Source organism: Atractosteus spatula, chromosome 13, assembly GCF_055471065.1.
Source record: "Atractosteus spatula isolate fAtrSpa1 chromosome 13, fAtrSpa1.hap1, whole genome shotgun sequence".
NCBI classification, from domain to species: Eukaryota; Metazoa; Chordata; class Actinopteri; order Semionotiformes; family Lepisosteidae; genus Atractosteus; species Atractosteus spatula.
The window spans coordinates 34882754-34900957 of NC_142718.1; the positions used below are offsets into that span (position 1 = coordinate 34882754).

An 18204-nucleotide genomic window follows, 5' to 3' on the forward strand; every position below is an offset into this window, starting at 1 on the left:
GGCAGTCGGAAAACCTGGGGAAAGTTAAGCGATATAGAACTGTCCTGCACTCTGAAATCCAAGTGTGCATTCCTGGTGACACGCCAGCGGATCATCTTGACTCTCAGAAGCAGTATGGAAGCATGACTAAGCTACTCGGATGCAATCAGGGCTGATATGAAGGTAGCGAGATGCGACATGGCTGAGACTGCGATGCCCTCCGTGGAAGCTGCTCTGAGCAGCATACCCATCAAGGCTTCGTGCCCGCTGGGTGCTGGGGGCAATAGCAGACTTCACAGCAGCGCACCAGTGACACGGAGCCAAGCGCAGGCCCAGTCACATGTGACTCATGCGCTGTGTGCTGCGGCGAGCGGAGCTGGTACTGCAGCCATCTGCCTTGAAGCCTGGACCTGTCACATCTCTGAAAGCAAGCAAGCCAGGCCGTGCACGGCACTAGGCAGGGAGACCCGCGAGCGAGGCAGGAAGTGTAGATAGCGGCTGATAGGACAGTAAGTCATGTTTTTACCCTGCATGATAAGCCAGTGATGGGTAAAATCCTTATGGGCTCTCGCCTACTCTTGGGACTTTAAAGATAAATGTCTGCCTTTTGAAGAGAGACAAGAGTGCAGACCTTGGTATCACATACTACTTGGTGGCTAAACTAAGATTTACCATCTCTGTCCTGACCCTATCCCCTACCTGCATTAATTAAGGAGCATCTGTTTCCAACCCCCCTCCACTCTTTTATTTTAAGCTGTGTGGTTTGGCTGACATTTGGGTTATAAATGCCGCTCTGGGTAGGGAACAGCCCTCGAGTGGCTTGCGTCCTCTGATGCAGTGAATAAATGTGTGTAAGTAGGAAACATCTCACAGGGAGCTGCACTCTGTGAGCCTGGGTACACATACAATCCTTATGCCTGTCATACTGAAAACCTAGGGCGACATTGCAGTAAACTGGTTCAAGCCTTGTTTAATTAGAAATGATATTACACTGTTTCATTTTACCTGTCTATTCTTCAAACTTCCTTCATCCTGAGTGCCTCATGATATATAGTTGATGTAAATGCTTCCATTTGTTTTAGCAGGCCTGCAGTTGTGTACTGTATATATGGATAAATGAGAGGGAAACTTCAACCACAATAAACTTTCTTTATTGAATTTTGCAGACAGCCACTACTGTTAATATTACTTCTCATACGTCACCAAATAGTAATGTAAAAATTGATGTCTTTCTGTTTAGCTTATAGATATGGATGGATAGTTCCCTTTCATTGTGTTCGAGAACTTTTTGATTTATTTCCTTGTCAACACTTACGTGTCAAGTCAGTCTCTTTCAATCCATTCTGATCTGAGATTATGGTGTGGTATCCACGTGGGCCACCAGTGTTCCCAGTGAGGACAGTCTTTCTCCGACCCGTCCACCAGTGCAGGAGCGGTTGTCTAGCAGGTACACGTGCCTCACAACTGCAAGTGAGCCAGCATGGTGGTCGCAGGCATCTTCCCCGGGGAGCTGGGATTGAAGACAGATTAGTCTCCCTTCCCACAGCAGAAGCTTTCCTCTTCGACTCCCTTTCCCTCACTGCGGTGCCTCCACCAAAAAAAAAAACCCTAGAACTTACTTTAGAAATACATACAGTATATATATATATCCAAAGAATGAAAATTCATGTCTTTCCTCTTTTTGTGTATAGAGGATGTTGTAACATCTCCTCCCTCCTCTCTCCCGTGTTTAATAATAAATGATAGCAGGGATTTCGGCGTAATGAGGGAATCTCGGCCGTGTGGAGGATACAGGAGGCACTGGAGTCTGGGACATGCTTTAAGCATATCAATTAGATGAGAAAACGAGCCTCTTTCTGTTTTTTTTTTCTTTTGCCCTCTGCTGATATCTGCCTTTTATCTCTCATCTGCGACTGGTAAGAAATACTAAACAAACTGCTGTGCTCTCAGCCAGAGAGACAAACAGCCATTGCATCTCTCAACTGTCAGAATGTAGAAACGGTATGGAATCTGTGATTTCTGTTTAAAGTGTTTAAAAATAATCTCATTGCACTTGGACAGTGGGAGTAGCGGTGGGCCGTGTGGAGCATTTGGAGTTTTGGGTCTACCAGAAATAATTGAAATTACACTGTATATGGGTGCCACGTATCTACTGTAAATGATTCAAAGCAAAACTCATATGGAAGGCTGCTGTATGTAAGACATCCAAACTACCACATCCTACAAATATTGGAAGTTGAAAATGCTCTTGATGTGACTGCAAGAACCTTTTAGTTTAATTTAAACAACATTTTTGATTAATGAAAGTGCACAATCTTCACAATCTCGAAAACGTTAAAATCTTCCCAAACCTATTAGAAAACTGAAGAGAGAATTTGAAAGCACGTGACAGTTTGGATTTAGTTCTGCATAGACCTTCAATAGTTAAGTGAAATTAAAAACCTTGCAGACTTTTTCAAAAAAGGTTTTGATTCCCATGTCTTATAGATGATGGTGTCCCCCAAATATTGTAAAGATTCCTTCCGGTTATTTTGTCTCTCTTGTCCAGCTCCACTGTGCCAGAGGATTTGTTGCATAAGGCCAAGCAAGATGGCTTCTCTGATCGACAGCTCGGCCAGATCCTGGGAGTTACAGAGACCGAGGCCAGAGACTTGAGACTCAGCAAGAACATCAGGCCCTGGGTCAAACAGGTGGCTGAGAGCCTGGGCTGGTATTTGTATCATACCTGGGGGCGGTGTACTGTAACACGTCTTTTTTTTTTTTAATTGGCAAGAATGAAGTCCAGTAGCTGCAGAGTGAAAAAACAGTGCTCTTCTTTATACAATGCACAGAAGCTCCAAAAACTCAAAATGCCAAACAAAGGCCTAAGCTCCACTCTGAGCGTCTGAACTAGACGTTTCAGCATCCCTCACTACACACACTGCCAAGGAGCTAGGCTGCTCACTGCCTTCCCCTTGACTCTGTCTACAGGAATTCACTACAAAACCCGAAACTCACAATCATTTCCACAGCTCTGTCCTTCGGCCCCTCTCTCCATTGCTCCTTCTCCCACTGCGCCACGCGCTACGATGGATCTGCCTTCTGTCTCCAGACAGAAGATGAGGAACAACATGTTGGTCTCGGCTTCCCTTTTTTTCTTAAACTGTCTTCTGAGCAGTTGTCCAGGTGATCTGAGACCGGCATGTCATTCCTCACTGCTTTCTGGGGAATGTAGTTCATGTAGCTTCCATCTTGTCTGAACAGTGCCATCTCCTCACACGTGATGCATAAATCTTTCCGAACCAGGATTCCTCACTGTTTCTGTCTTTGCATATTGAGGACAAGGTTACAGCCCCAGGCTTGAGTTTAGATCTTTCTTGCAATATTTTTTTGGTGTGACGTTTCAGTGTGTATCACGTGTCTAGTTGTGACCTCAGGCTCCTGAGGCTCAGCTTTCTGTTGGTGAAATTTAGTTTTGCTTTTCCTGTTATCAGATTGACACCCTTGCTGCTGAGTACCCTGCTGTGACCAACTACCTGTACTGCACTTATCATGGCCAGGTGAGTCCTGCCACAACTTTCTTTCCAGAACCTGCCAGGAAGCTACTAGATGAAGTTGTCATGACAATGGGCAACAGGTAGCCTGACAAGCAAGATGGTAGCTTCTTTTTTGAAACATCATTTATGTTGATAATGCACAGAATAAAGTAAAGTGTCTTCATTATTGGTGATATTAGGCAGTGATGTGGAGCTGTGGTTAGGCTTCTGGTATCTGTACTGTAAGGTGATAGGTTCAAGTCCCAAATAGGCTGTTGGCTGTTCTACCTCTGAGCTGCTGTAGGTACTTCAGTTCATTTTACTCTAGTAAATACCCAGCTGCACAAATGGGTACTGTCCATTTTTTATGAGTGAGAGTCTGTTCAGAATTGAGCAAAGAAATAAAGTTATATGTTCTGTCTACATATACTTGACCTCAGCCTGCGGTTATAGCTCTGTACTCTGGGCACGGCTCAGTTTCTTCAACATATGTCCTGATCTCAGAGCCCTGTGGGAGTTTGCTGTTTTAATTGGAAGTAATGCTATGCTTTTTAAGATTTAATGGAATGCCATTGACTGTGTCCACTCTTACATGGTATTGATTAAGAGACACACAGTAGGTTCTGGTTGTTCTCGTTCCTCTTACTGGATGCAGATTACCAGACGTGGAGGGGCAGACGAATCCGTCCCATGACACACACCCTTTTCCATCTCCACTGTCAACAAGATAATTTAGCACAGCTCTGCCACTGATTCTCCTGTGTTGTGTCTCCCCATTAGGAACATGACCTGGACTTCACTGATCAGGGAGTGATGGTGCTTGGCTGTGGGCCCTATCACATTGGTGAGATGCGCTTAACTTAATGCTGAGCTCTTTCACTTCATTTGATTTCATTCACATTGCTCAGCTTTCACCTTTTCTCAAATTATACCTCAGCTAAATAGTTCTTTTTGTGAAATGAATACAGTATATAGGCCTAGTGATGCACATTGCTTTCACTGCTTTATTCTGTTGGTTTCAAATACCACATTGAGAGGTCAACAGGTAGCAGAAGGAAGAAATAAATGGAATGAGCAATAAAAGTGAAGCAGGTAAATATCAGCCGGACAGGATTACTGCAAAACAACAGTGTGGAGCCTGACCGGTGTGCATTTCTCCTGCTTATTCCTAAAGGAAGCAGTGTGGAGCCTGACCGGTGTGCATTTCTCCTGCTTATTCCTAAAGGAAGCAGTGTGGAGTTTGACTGGTGTGCAGTCTCCAGCATCCGGGCTCTGCGGCAGCTGGGGCGGCGCACTGTGGTGGTGAACCACAACCCTGAGACAGTGAGCACAGACTTCGACGAGTGTGACCGGCTGTACTTCGAGGAGCTCACCCTGGAGCGTGTGCTGGACATCACTCAGCAGGAGGTCAGTCAAGTCCCACTCTCTTTTTCTCGCACGCTCATGCTGGAAGGCGCAGCACCCACTGAATGGCTCTTTCTAAGAACGAGCAGACACCATGGCCTCTCCCAGGGGAGACTGGTTCTGCGGGCTCAGGAAAGGTAAGGTAGATGAAGGATTTTGTTTGCCTTTTGTTTCGGCCATTTCTCACAGTGTTCCATGCAACTTTTCATCATAATAGTGTTGCGCCACGTGTACCTGCGGTGCAGGGCTGCCCAGTTTCTGAGCAGACCAGAACGGGTCAGGGCAGGTCGGGCTTTCAAGCAGACAAGGTTCCTGGTGGACAGGTTGACTGACAGCTTAAGCGAAGAGACACCAGGGCTGTCAGTAGCTAAATGTCCGAGCGCCGGTCTAGCAGTGAATCAAGCCTTTATGTGGTGTTTAACTGGCAGCTTGATTGGATGATTGAGTGCCTGATTGATAGGCAGCCAGACAGACAACTCGTTCCCATGGGTTTGGCTGGAGAGCGAGGACCTATCCCCTGCGTGACAGACAGCTGACTGAACTAATACACCTAACCTATGAAAGAGTGTGTTGAAATTTGACATAATGTGCTAGGAAAGAGAGAAAGAGGTGTGGCATCTTCGTCTTCTTCTTTCCAGAGGGAAGGGGGGGATCTTGCATTGACCCCCAGTGTGTCTTTAAATGCTGTCTGATGGTTTAGCCTGCTCCTCAGACAGCTGTGAGTGGATAGGCGGTTTTCATAAAAGTGATTCCATTTGAAGTTTCTTAAAATTTGAATAATTATCTCTTTATTGGGTTTGCCTTGCTCAGGTTTTTACTCTATATACAATATTTCTGTGGTAAGCACTGTTTTGTGCCTTTTCGAACACAATACAGTTCTTTCCCTCAGTACCAGCTCCTTTGTGTTTTGGACTTGAGGTGATTAGAAGCAGAGGATAGCTTGATTGTACCCCAGGAGCAGCAATCTGAGAATAGTGTGGATCGCTCAGGCCATTATTTATTTGGAATACCGAAAGCTTGCTCCTTTAGCACACTTATCAACATTTATCATCAGGGATACTGATGAAGTGGTTTGGGCCTATTGGAGCTATTCATAGCATGTGGTAGGACACTGGAATTAGAACACATTCTAAGCAATTAAATCTTACCATGAGCTAGTCAGGAAAGATGGGGACTTGTCATTTAGTGAATAAGTTAATTTATTTAACAAATGTGCAGCTAAAAAACTGCTGATATCCCCTGCAGCTTTTTCCACATTAAACCATGGTGTATGCCTCAATTTGGCAAAAACATCAATAGTTTTATGTTTTATTACTGGCAGCTGCCATACTACTTTTAATACTACAGTACTGGGTTAACCAGATACATGTTAAGGCCTGCTTTGTCTTTAACTCACTGGCTCAGTTGTAGGTCGCTTCAGCAGGGGCTCTTGTTTAAGCAACCCCTGCGTCTGCCTTCTTCAGTGATTTCCCCCTTCACCAGAGATAGGAAAATAACAGCCATCTGAGGTCCTATTTATTCGGCTGCTCGAGATAACAGATACCTGATACCTAATTTATCTATCAAGCTGGAAAAATAAGACACTGATTTGAGATCTAAGTCATCCCGTGGCTCAGCAGAATAGACACTACTTGAGATGTAATTTAAAGGAGCGCTGGCAAGATTGCTGTATGCTGGAGGTCCTTCTTTTGTAAAAAAAAAATAGAAGGAAAGCACTGGGCTGTCTAGCTTGTGTCTCAATTGAAATTGAAGGATGTTGCGCATATCCTAGGAAGCAGGTTTACTGAGGAAAGTCTACAGTACTTTAGCTGTTCCTAAATGCTTAGTTTTAATTTTACCTGGGTTTTTTATAGTCATAAATTCTGAAACATAATCAGAAATAGCATTGATCTATTCAGAAAAGTACATATTTTTGTCAGTTACACGCATATCTTATCTACAGTTAGCTCATGAAGGTATTCCTGCCTGGTTAATAAATTAAATGACGGTTAGTGATTTAGTTATAAACACAGGTGATGTTATAAAGTATTTTTCTTCACTGCTGAGTAAAGACAGAGACAGGAGTGCAAATGCAGTGCTCTCTCGTCAGTCTGTCTCCAAACCTCTCTGTCTGGTTTTGGGAGGTTGGTTTACTTAAAAATATATTATTCTGGAATTGGCTGTGTTACGATGTCTCACACACTTCATTTCTTGTTGTAGGGAAAAAGCTACAACTCAAATTTCACAGCAGTTTGGTCCATTACAGGTTTTATGATCTGGAGGCTCTTATACAAATTAAACTAATGAAGCACAAAAGGCAATATACTTAACATTATTTTGGCTCCCCAATGTGTCTGTTTAGATTTGCTCAAAAAAACAAGCTTGATATTTAAGAGCAGAGTGCTGTGTAAGAAACTGCGGTTCAGTGAAAAAACTGGATCAAATTGCAGTCTGCTTCCGTTTTGTTTTAACTGTGTAAAGGACTGGGATCCTAGATATAGCATTAATATACTGTTGATCCCTGTTTTAGCTAGATGTAATAGATCTTTTTCGAATGCCCTGTTTTACACAAAAAGAGTTGAATGGCTCACAGCAAAATAACAGTTATAGTGGTTGAACCCCTGGGATATTTTATCAAACATCTGAATGACTTTCTTGTGCTAAATCGCATGTCAGCATGTCAGCATAATCAGCGGACCATGCAGTATCAAAGACAGCCCTGTCTTTCCTGCAATCATCCTTCCATTATTGCCTCCTCTCTCCATCTCCCACTGTCTCTCCTCCCATGTTCAGGGCTGCAGTGGAACCATCATCTCCGTTGGGGGTCAGATACCCAACAACCTGGCCATGCCGCTCCATCAGAACGGGGTGAAAGTCCTGGGCACGAGCCCGCTGCAGATTCACCGGGCCGAGGAGAGATCCGTCTTCTCGAGCATCCTGGACGAGCTGGGGGTGGCGCAGGCTCCGTGGAAAGCTCTGAGGTCTCTGGTAAGGAGGACGGCCGCTGGTTGGCCATCGCTGCGCTTGGCTCCCAGCGGGGACCGCAGGGGATGGGTGCTGTTGTCAGGTGGTGAGCAGAAACGGGGAGTTTCCCCCCCCCTCGCAACCTGAAGCACATCTCTCTGCTTCTGACGCTTGGGAAGTCTTTGCCCGCGAGGGGTTGGTGACAGGTAAAGAGAAGTGCACATACCGGGCTTTGAAAAAATAGCAAACATAAGATGTGACCCAGTTTTCCAGTTTTAGTAAAGTCTCATGCACACCTGGTAGCTGCTTTCGCTGTGAAAGTGAGTATCACCTGTTAAGAGGTGGGGGTTGCTAATAAATCATTTCTCAGCTGAGGATTGCTCTTCGCTGTCAAACAACCTTCAGCGTGTTCCTTTAATTGCGTCACAGATCCATCCAGACTTCTGGTGTTTTAACGGTTTTTGCACTTTGTTTGAAGACTTCATGAAGTCCTTTTAGGTTTTGTCGGGATGAGTTGAATTCCTCGCTTTTAAGACGCATCTAATGGTTACTTCTGGCTCTGGAGCTTGTTAAGAAAAAAATCGCCTTAAGAAGCACTTTGATAAATGAGGCTGTTTCTTTTCATCAACCACAAATCATCCCTGTAACACAGGCTCAGGTCTTTATTTTAACAAGTGGTGGTGCTGTTTCTCTATTTCAGTCTCACTTGGTGCTCTCTGTGTTGATGCTGCAGCTTGCCTGAGGTTTCGCAGAAATTAGGCTTCTTAGGCTGCCTGAGACTCTGGAATGTTCTGGATGGCAGAGACGTTTGACAAAAAAAAATCCAGTGACAGAAGACAGACACTTGCATAGTGACTTATTTTCCTTTGGTATTGTGTTTTAGGAAGATGCCTTTGCCTTTGCCAATAAAGTTGGTTATCCCTGTCTTCTGAGACCTTCATATGTTCTGAGGTAAGAATTTGTACAGACAGGTCTAACTGGTTCCTCTTTTGTGAATGTGTTGCCTAATATTTCTTGTATCCACTCAGTTGTAAACACAAGACCAGTAGTGAACTTAATTTCCTTTTATACCCAAGGGACTAGTGTTTCTGTTTTTTTTCCATGCCAGTAAAGCAGTGGAAAGGGTCTTTTTTTGTTAAAACCTGTTTGTTTTTTCACATTGCAGCATAAATGCAGGACAAAAACAGTAATGGGACCAAAAAAAGTGGAGAGTAAGACCCTTCCATCTCCAGGGTCAAAAGATTTGCAGGAAGCCCTATTTTTCTAAGGTGGTATCCCTAGTAGGGATTTATTTTAGTTGTCAATGGCAGAAGTGATGGCACAGTTGTCAGCATTGCTGCTTTTCAGAGCTGTGGCTCTCTAGTTTACTTTCTGACTAGGAGTGCTATCTGTGTGGAGTTTCACAGTCCAAAAACATACTGCTATTTTAATTGGCTTTTGGGAAAATTAGCCCTGGTGTGAGTGTCACTAATCCAGGGTGTATCCTGGCTTTCTCCCATTGTATCTCAGGGAGGTTAGCTCAGGGAACCTAGCTCTCCCGCAGCCTTGAATTGGAGGGAGAGATTAGGATGGATAGAAGATTTGTGTATTGACCAATAAACAGCACAAGCTCTTGCTTCTTCTACCATAAGTGGAGAGACCACTGCAACTTTTTGGAAGCTGTTCACATTAGTGCCAATTTTAGTTGAAAGCATTTAGCATTGCATTTATTTAGTCAATTTTACAATTTTATATGCTATGATTCAAATAGTTTCTTGTGGAAACATCGTAATTGTGGAAGTGTGCATTCTCAACCCATACACAGGTCTGTGCCAGGAAATAAAAACGTGCCTATATTTTGAGTAATATCATCCTAAAATGCTGTGTCAACTCATTTTTGTTATTTTTTATATTTGTAAACAGTCGCTAACAAAGAGTAAAGAGTAAGCTGAATTGCTACGTGAATATTTCCTTTTACAAGGCCTAGTTTCTGAATGGCCACAATTATTATTCAGCCTGACTCAGTGGTTGACTCTACATAACCTAGGAGAGACAACATACTGTAGACCCATCCTGTGACATTTACCCTTAAAAGCCATTTGATTTTTTCTTCCTGCTACAGTGTTAGACTGCAAGCAGCAGAGCATCTTAAGCAACAAAAGGAAGACCCACAATGCCTTATGGATCATACTTTGCCCTGCAGGCTTCCAGCTGGTATTAACATTCCTGATTGTGAGTTTAAAGCAAGGAACTTTTGGCTGTTCCCATCGCATCTTGAATTTGGGCATGTGGTGTCAACATGGCGCAACATGCTGGAAGCGCTGTTAGTGGGGCCAGCAGGGGGTGCTCACCCTGCGGCCCATGCGGGTCCTAATGCCCCAGTATAGTGATGGGGACACTATACTGTTAACAGGCGCCGTCCTTCGGATGAGACGTAAAACCGAGGTCTTGACTCTCCGTGGTCATTAAAAATCCCAGAGTGTTTCTCGAAAAGAGTAGGGGTATAACCCCGGCATCCTAATAATCCCCATCTATGAATTGGTTTCATTACTCTGCTCTCCTCCCCACTGATAGCTGATGTGTGGTGAGCACTCTGGCGCACTATGGCTGCCATCGCATCATCCAGGTGGATGCTGCACATTCGTAGTGGTGGAGGGGAGTCCCCATTACCTGTAAAGCGCTTTGAGTGGAGTGTCCAGAAAAGCGCTATATAAGTGTAAGCAATTATTATTATTATTCCACTTATGAGGCATTCCTGAGGCTGTTACCGCATCAGCCAGTGAGGAGCCTTGTCTTTGGGACTTTGTTTTAGTTATCATGTCAGAAACCCAGCTCCCCAGTGAGATGCCTCAATAAGTAAAGCAGTCTTCTTCAGCCTTTTCTGTGGTTCAGAGGGTCGAGGACATTTTTTAGAAGGTAAATCAGGCAGTGTGGGAGGTGTTCTCAAGTGAGAAAAGGTAAAAGGAAATATTTGTTTAGGATGACACTCGAAATTCTCACTCGTGTTTTCATTTGCCTTTCTAAGGTCATTTTACCATAAGCAGACAAAAACATCAGCAGAAGTGTGATATATTTACTTCACAGTTTTGAGGATCAATATATGCTTTAAACCACTGGCTGGTGGTGCTGTTTTGGACTTTGCTTTGGTTGAAATTTGCTTGCTTAAACACTTCATTTCATAGTCAGGAAAATTGTTTTTAGCTGTTGTGAGTGAGCCCTCTCTGGCCAGCAGGACCGTCTGTTCCAGTAACTTCCTCAGGTGCTGTACCCCCAAGACATCTAGGGACAGCTGCATTCAGAAAGCTTTGAGGGAAGCAGCCGCCTTTTTCCTCATCAGAATGTTAATGAATGTACTTATCAATCTTGTTAATCTTCCAATTAATGACTGAGTGCATGCTTCCACTCATCATTCTGCAAAAAAAAAAGAATTTAAAATCCCTCTGGGGTCTTGTCTTCAAAATAGCTTCTATTAGCTGAAAGCATCAGATGAAAAATTAATCATCACCTTACACTGTAAATTGGCCGACACCCTTGAAGTTTGTGTTTTCTTCCCTACAGTAGGCACGATTCTGAGTGTTTTGCTAATAAAGTGTTTTCTGAAGCCTGAGGTATCATTTAATGAAACAACTTCAATTAGTTTAACACACAACTAAATAAGGGATAAAGTCTGTATTTAATCGGGTAACCGAGAAACGAATATTAGAATAGGATGCGAGACATCTTTTAATTGCATACAGTATGAAATCCCTCAGAGGAGACACACTTCCACGTCTCGCATGAAGACTCGTTCTTAGTTTTCACTGGGGTGAGAAGAGCAGTGTTCGCAGTACTCAGGTGGTTTGGTGACATCAGGTAAAGACTGTAGCTGCGATGTACCAGAACACCTTTCGTTGCCCCTGGTGGACCAGCTTTAGTGATCAGAAGAGGCTTTGTGGCATTTTGTCCCAATGCTCTGGTTTACCTGCGGTATAAGTATTCTGCATAAGTGTCTCTATCAGGCTTTGCTTGCAGCACAAGACCTGTCTTACATTTTGTTGTGCAGATATTATCTCAGTGTATATTTTGGCCTTCCTGGAGAGCCCACGCTGAGTGGTGCATACATGGCATCATTGTGGCTCTTAGGATAGCATCCGTGGAGCATTGCAGCAGCTCTTTGGAAAGCTGAGGTTGCGCCGAGCAGGGCCAGCCATGCAGCCCAGTCCCCCTCCTGTCTGTGAGCGCGGTGACATACCCTGAAGCTCACAGCCTAATGGGCAGCTGATGAAGTGTGCTGGGAGGCTGGTCTGGGAGATGCTGTGACAGCTTCATTCCCAGTCACATCTACTAATGCTCCTCTGCAGTGCGAAGGGATTTGGGCTTGTTTTGCTAAAAAAAAAAAGTCATTTTACCCTAAAAGCTTGTTTTTAATGACAAACCTTAACACAGTTCTGCTGGGAAAGTAAAAGTAATTTTGAAGAGCCTGGAGTGATTGCTGACCTGAATGTCTCTGTCTGTCTCCCCCCTCTCTTTCTTTCTCGCTTTGGATGTAGCGGTTCGGCAATGAACGTGGTGTACGGTGAGGGTGAGATGAAGCGGTTTCTAGAGGAGGCCACGCAGGTGTCGCAGGTAAGCTGAGTGGAGGGGCATCTCTGCGGCAGCATTTGCCCCCTCATCGACTGGATGCAGCACAGCTGGTCGGTGCCTTCTGTCAGCTCTCTGGCCCTCACTCCAGCTTAGGGGCGCTGTTGATTTTCATCTGTAATTTTTCTTTTTCACGGCATTCCCACCGAAATCTATGGACTCCATGATTTCCCTCATAAAACGGCTCCTTGCTTTTGCACTTCTGCACTGAAAGCTGATTGATCGATTTAACCTCGGCGGCATTTTCAGGGAGGGTGGTGAAAGGCAAACGCAGTCCAGTCCAGCCGGCGACACGCTTAGATTCGCCAAGATTCTTTAGTGAATGAAAGACGGTTTGTGCTTCAACGTGGAACATTGTGGAAGAGGCTTGTGGTAATAATGGTCTTTCTCTCATGGAGGTTCAGACATCTCCAATGGACGTGCAAACTTCTTAATGCTTGTGCAAAACAGAGCAACTATGTTTTTGACATTAGCCTGCCTCAGAATTAGTCTTCTCTTGCACCTTGTAGTTTTAAATAGCTCTTTCATGTCCAGGGTAATGAAGGGAGTGGAGATCTGGATACGCAAAAAAACATGTAAAGAAAGTCTATGCAAGATAGCATCGTTTACCTCCATTTTATGAAAATGTAACCTATGTGATCATATACGGTACACTGGTCTTTTTGTAGCTGTTGACTGTGTGTGATCACAGTCCTGTACCTCACACGGTAGTTTATCTTATCTGTGAGACCCATAGCCTTTGATGGTATAAAAAAACTGATGGTGAAAATAAAGTTGACAAATCACAAAGCTTCGAAAAAAAAGACTGTCAATGAAAAATGTGCATAGGGATTTAGATAATTGTGAAATGCACTGTAACACAACAGAGTGCAAATGAAAGTATGTAAGCCTTAAGATCAAACCACATTCCTGACACATAGAATTAAGTTTTCAAAGAATTCTGCTTAGAACAGCTATAAAGACTATAACTATATCAGAAAATAAAAAAACTAAATGTCTAACTTGCTTCTGTTTTCGTAAAAGTATATTAGTAATAGATCAATTAAAGAGCCAATGCTATGCACAACCTGGATAAACCGTTCGTGGAAAATGCACAGTTGACTCTTTGTGTTACATAATAAATGAAATAATCACATATTTTTAACTTCGCTTTTCTCTCTGGATGTGAAACTCTATAAAGGATATTTTTTTTTGCATATTTCTGTTTTTCTCATCAGGAAACTGTTCAGATGCATAGGATCTGAAAGCAGTCAAAAGCTGCTAGTGTTGTATTGAGGTAGTTCCATAAAAAAAAAAGATTCCCACTTGCTTTGACAGTTTTTCTGTGTTGAGGGATGTTTTAGTTGCCTGTGGAGCTGAAAACGTATGCCCTGGTCTCCCCTTCTGTTCCACGCTAACCTTTGAACAGATCAAACTATTATAAGAATTGCTTTTTCTTTACTACAGGCGGTATTCTTTGAGGAAGCTGCATAAAGAGATCTGAGTAACTTTCAGGGCAGTGTAATATGTCACAGGGGCCCTGAAGTGATTTAAAAATAGATGATACAAAAACAAGGGAAAAAAAACATGTTTGTTCTTACATAATTCACTTAGACTTAACTAAGTTCCAGCGATGGATCAGTATCATTTTTAATGCTAAAATGAATTTTGCATTCACCAGTCTCAGCATAAAAAAGTAGCTTTATTGGATTTTGAGATAATGCGCTGTACACAGTATAAGAACATAAAGATTATAAACATAAGGAGACCGTGTTTCCCATTTTGCCCATTTGGTAAACAATATGGCTGAATAGCTTGTTCCATACTCCCACAACTCTTTGGGAAAAGAATTGCCCAGATATTTGTTTTAAATGTAAATCTTGGTTATATTTCCACGTTATAAACTTAATATTGCAGCTTAATTTACAGTACGTGTCTTTGCATGTCCAAAAGCCATGTACAAAAGTTGCACAACAACAGCTATTAGGGTCTGGGCAGCACCGTGCCTGTTTAGTGCATAAATGAATTTGCACCGAAACAGTTATTCACAGATAGCATTTACCAGCTGAGTAAATATGGTTTATCATATTGTTCTTAATTATGATTTATTTTCAAAGTTAATTGAGCACAGATTCCTTCTAGTGAGTGCTGGTGAAGATTGCAGGTAAATTACCTGAAGGACCAGTCTAAAAACCAACACCTGAAATTCAGTCCTGCAATACTTCTTACTGAGATGAATCAATTGTCAGTAGATGTAATGTATAAATATGTTTAGTTTGTTAAACCCAATGAGTAATAAGTAATTGTTTCAAATGAAGAGTAATAGTACTTCCTTGGTAACTGCTTCTTTGGTTGCTGCTTTTTTTTAAAAAATAGACCAGTTTCATTTTTTTCTTTTTTTGCAGACACTTGAACTGCAAAATGTTCATCTCTTGATCCCTCTTACATTCAATAAAGACCTTCATAAATGATCAAGTGGAATGTCTGAAGTATTGGTCTTCATCTTCTAAGCACTGACTAATTCCTTCTGTATCTCCCAGTGATTGAAATAGTAACAGTTTTTAAAATGAATTCAGGGACAGATACCTTGACACAAAGCCTTTTTGAAAGCAGAAGCAAAGTTTTGGAAGACGGAGCTATTGCATGCAAGTGATTTCATCTGCCTGGGAATACATTTAAGAGGCCATGCGAAATAGATTTATCCCCCAAGAGGCTATCCCTTAAAGACTCGAGATTGACTATGATATATGTGTCTCCATGTGTTGTACCTGTCGGATGAGATTTGATTTTTCTGACACTTTGCCAGATAGATTTTTCATCCATACTTGAGCTTTACAGGCTCATCGTGCCAGATTTTGTCCCAGTTTCTTTTACCACTAAGCAGACGGAGAACTCTTGACATCCCCCTGGATAGGATGCTAATCCATCGCAGTCTAGCCTCCGACAGACTGGAGCCATTGAGGTGAAGTATCACACTCAATGGAACAACAGTTGTGTCCACAGTGGGAGTGTGAACCCACAACCTCCCCAGTACTCTAATGCCTGCTCTGAGACAGGTTAGTTTTACCCCGCTGATGAGATGCTGTAGGAGCAGGAATCCTAGTCAGTACGAGAAGAACTGCAGGTTTTAGACATTTTGTGTCTGTGCCTGTTTGAAAAGCCAAACACCTCTAAGTCTGAATCCCCCCTAAAAGTTTGTGCTGAAGTGGTTACTGGGCATCAGTAGCCTTTTACCATCTATTGTTTAGTTCTCTAATCTTATTTTCAACTCTGAACACAGTGGCCATCAGTTTAAATGTCCTGCCCTGATAATTAAAATTGCTAATTGCTAATGAAACCTCTAATGTGACAATTAGTAAATGCGTCTACTTTATATACGTTTATATTTATGGACAGTGAAATTATATATTACAATACATTGTTGACATGTTTCCCTCTTGTACTAAAGGAATCAATGACCTTCATGCGCTGAGGTTCCAGACTTGTATCGGCTTCATCCTCATTGCCCACTTGCCAGCTAAATAGGGAGCCGATTTTGACCTCCCCCCCAATACCCCCCCCCCCCCCACACACACACACACACGGGGCCATCTCAAAATCAGAATACACAAGTGAACACTGTCCCCCAAGCATTGCCTGGATGATGTCTTTGATGTTATGCGAGTCCAATGGTGACACACTGTCTCAAGTGCTCCCTGTTCCTGTGTGGTTAATTGGCTTTGCAGATCGGTTCTGTGACCTCTCTGTCCTGGGGCTCCGGCTGCAGTTGGCACATGTCTTCCTCTTCCCTCTGCCTGATTATTTTTACACCTGGCAGATTACGCAGCTCCTGCCCTCCAGACTGATGAACAGGCTGTTTCATAACACTCCCCGCCACTGCCCTCTCATGTCAGACTGGGAAGCGGTTGTACATTGTTGGACCTGAAAAGATGAGGCAAATGGCACATTGACTGAAAAGAACAGAATAATAGAAGCATTAAGCTACAAAAAAGCTCACTTTACTAAAAAAATATTATTGATTAATTATTATTAAGTTATTAGCCTCTGTTCTCACATTACTGCAAGCTGCTTAATCAAAGGAACATGGTATTTTGCTCAATTGCACTGTGCCACATTGTGCAATAAGATAAAATGAGGAAATTGCAGGTAAACACAAAGTTCTGTGTTCTTAAAATCCAGAATATCCCATTTTTCTTTTATCTGTACCCTCTCAGTTTAGAAGCTGCAACTGTTTATCAGACTCTTTGGTGCTGGTGTTGTGGGCTTTATGGGTACAGCCCCATGCAGTGCACACCAGTGAGGTTCTGCAACCATGCTCCTCTGTCACACCCACCTGCAGTACCAGAGTCATGTATGATTTGACGTTCTCTCGAGCTCCACAGTGCCGTGCAGGAGAGTGCTTGACTGAGGGAATGCTGCATCTCTGTCTGATGTCACTGCAATCTTGTTGGCCCATAGTAAGTCATAGGACTCAAGGATTCACCAAACGAAATGCAGACCCTTGCCAACTAATACCCAGGCAGTCCCACAACTGCATCACTACTTTGCAGAATTCGGTTAATGACAAGACCCAAGCTCAAGGGGAACAGCTTTTCTGATTAAGCCACCTATGATTTCAAACCGTACAGTATGTTAAAGGCCCTTTGTTTCAGCCAACTTTGATGTGTTACAGGGATAAAAGCCTCTGTCCTGTTTGTGCTGTAGAGTGGTCTCCCTTGTTTGCTTTCTGTGGGATGCTGTACATCACAATGCGGTAAGTATGCCTCAACCACTTTCTGCTTTTTTTGTTTGCTGCAGGAACACCCAGTTGTCATCACCAAGTTCATTGAGGGAGCCAGGGAAATAGAAATGGATGCAGTGGCAAGGGATGGGAAGGTGAGTAACTGGATTTGACCAGTTACTGTCCATATCATAGCAGGATGGATAAAATGCACGTGAATGTACAAAGGGCGAGAGTGCAAGTCTAAAGTTAATAGGGAAGGTGAGTGATCTACACTGTATGCAGTAGCATGAAACCCTTTTTAACTTGTAGAACAGTGCTGCTATAAATTGCAGCTGTGATCTCTCCCATTTCTAATTTTATTTTCTGTTTCATGCACCCGATTGGTTTTTACAGCTTTCTTCCCCCAAGGGTGATCTTTGATATGGAGAGCGCAGTGACGCACAGTAGCTTGTGGTCAGTCTGTAAGTTATGCATGTGTATTTCTGAAGCATAAATAGCATGGTGACCTGGCATTAATGTGGGTTTTTTTTTTTTAAAGTTTTTAGGAGGAGCGCCCTCAAAAAATAAAAATCTAAATGTCATTTTTATAGATATTTTCTGCATATGTACTTAGCTTTCTTTAAAGTAGGATTTTAATATTTCAAGAAGATACTTTTCCTGGGAGGTTTCTGAATATAGATATGGGATATGGCTAAATAAAAAAGAGAGAATATTATTTTACATCAGCAGTCATCCCACATTACTGTCATACATCAAGTTGAGCCTTAATGCTTTAGTGACCTATGGGATGCAGTTGTTTCCCCTATAATATGTCACTTCAGAACTTGACTTTTCAGAAATGCTGCTGTCTTTGGTCCAGCCAGTTTGAATTTCAGCTTCAGACTGGCTGGCTTGGGGTAGTCTTCCCATTTCAGTCAGTCATGGCCGCTGGGTGTCCATGTTAAAGTTCATCTTGTTCAACAGCTCAGTTTCCTGGAGCCAGTCCTCAGATCCTCTTGATCTTCTTTCAAGTGGTGGGTTAAAGCGAAAAGGGAGAAATCCTGTCCTAGTAAATCACCAAAC

At 42.9% G+C, this 18204-nt stretch overlaps 1 protein-coding gene across 1 annotated transcript in view; it reads left to right on the forward strand.

Annotated features, from left to right (window-relative positions):
- Positions 1 to 18204, forward strand: part of cps1 (carbamoyl-phosphate synthase 1, mitochondrial) — a 62071-nt gene that overhangs the window by 22113 nt on the left and 21754 nt on the right. The window contains exons 22-29 of the mRNA XM_088930056.1: positions 2528 to 2669; positions 3453 to 3518; positions 4275 to 4338; positions 4720 to 4901; positions 7671 to 7865; positions 8725 to 8792; positions 12350 to 12425; positions 17217 to 17294. Coding sequence (XP_088786182.1) covers positions 2528 to 2669; positions 3453 to 3518; positions 4275 to 4338; positions 4720 to 4901; positions 7671 to 7865; positions 8725 to 8792; positions 12350 to 12425; positions 17217 to 17294 — 871 coding nt within the window. The remainder of the gene's footprint in view (positions 1 to 2527; positions 2670 to 3452; positions 3519 to 4274; positions 4339 to 4719; positions 4902 to 7670; positions 7866 to 8724; positions 8793 to 12349; positions 12426 to 17216; positions 17295 to 18204) is intronic.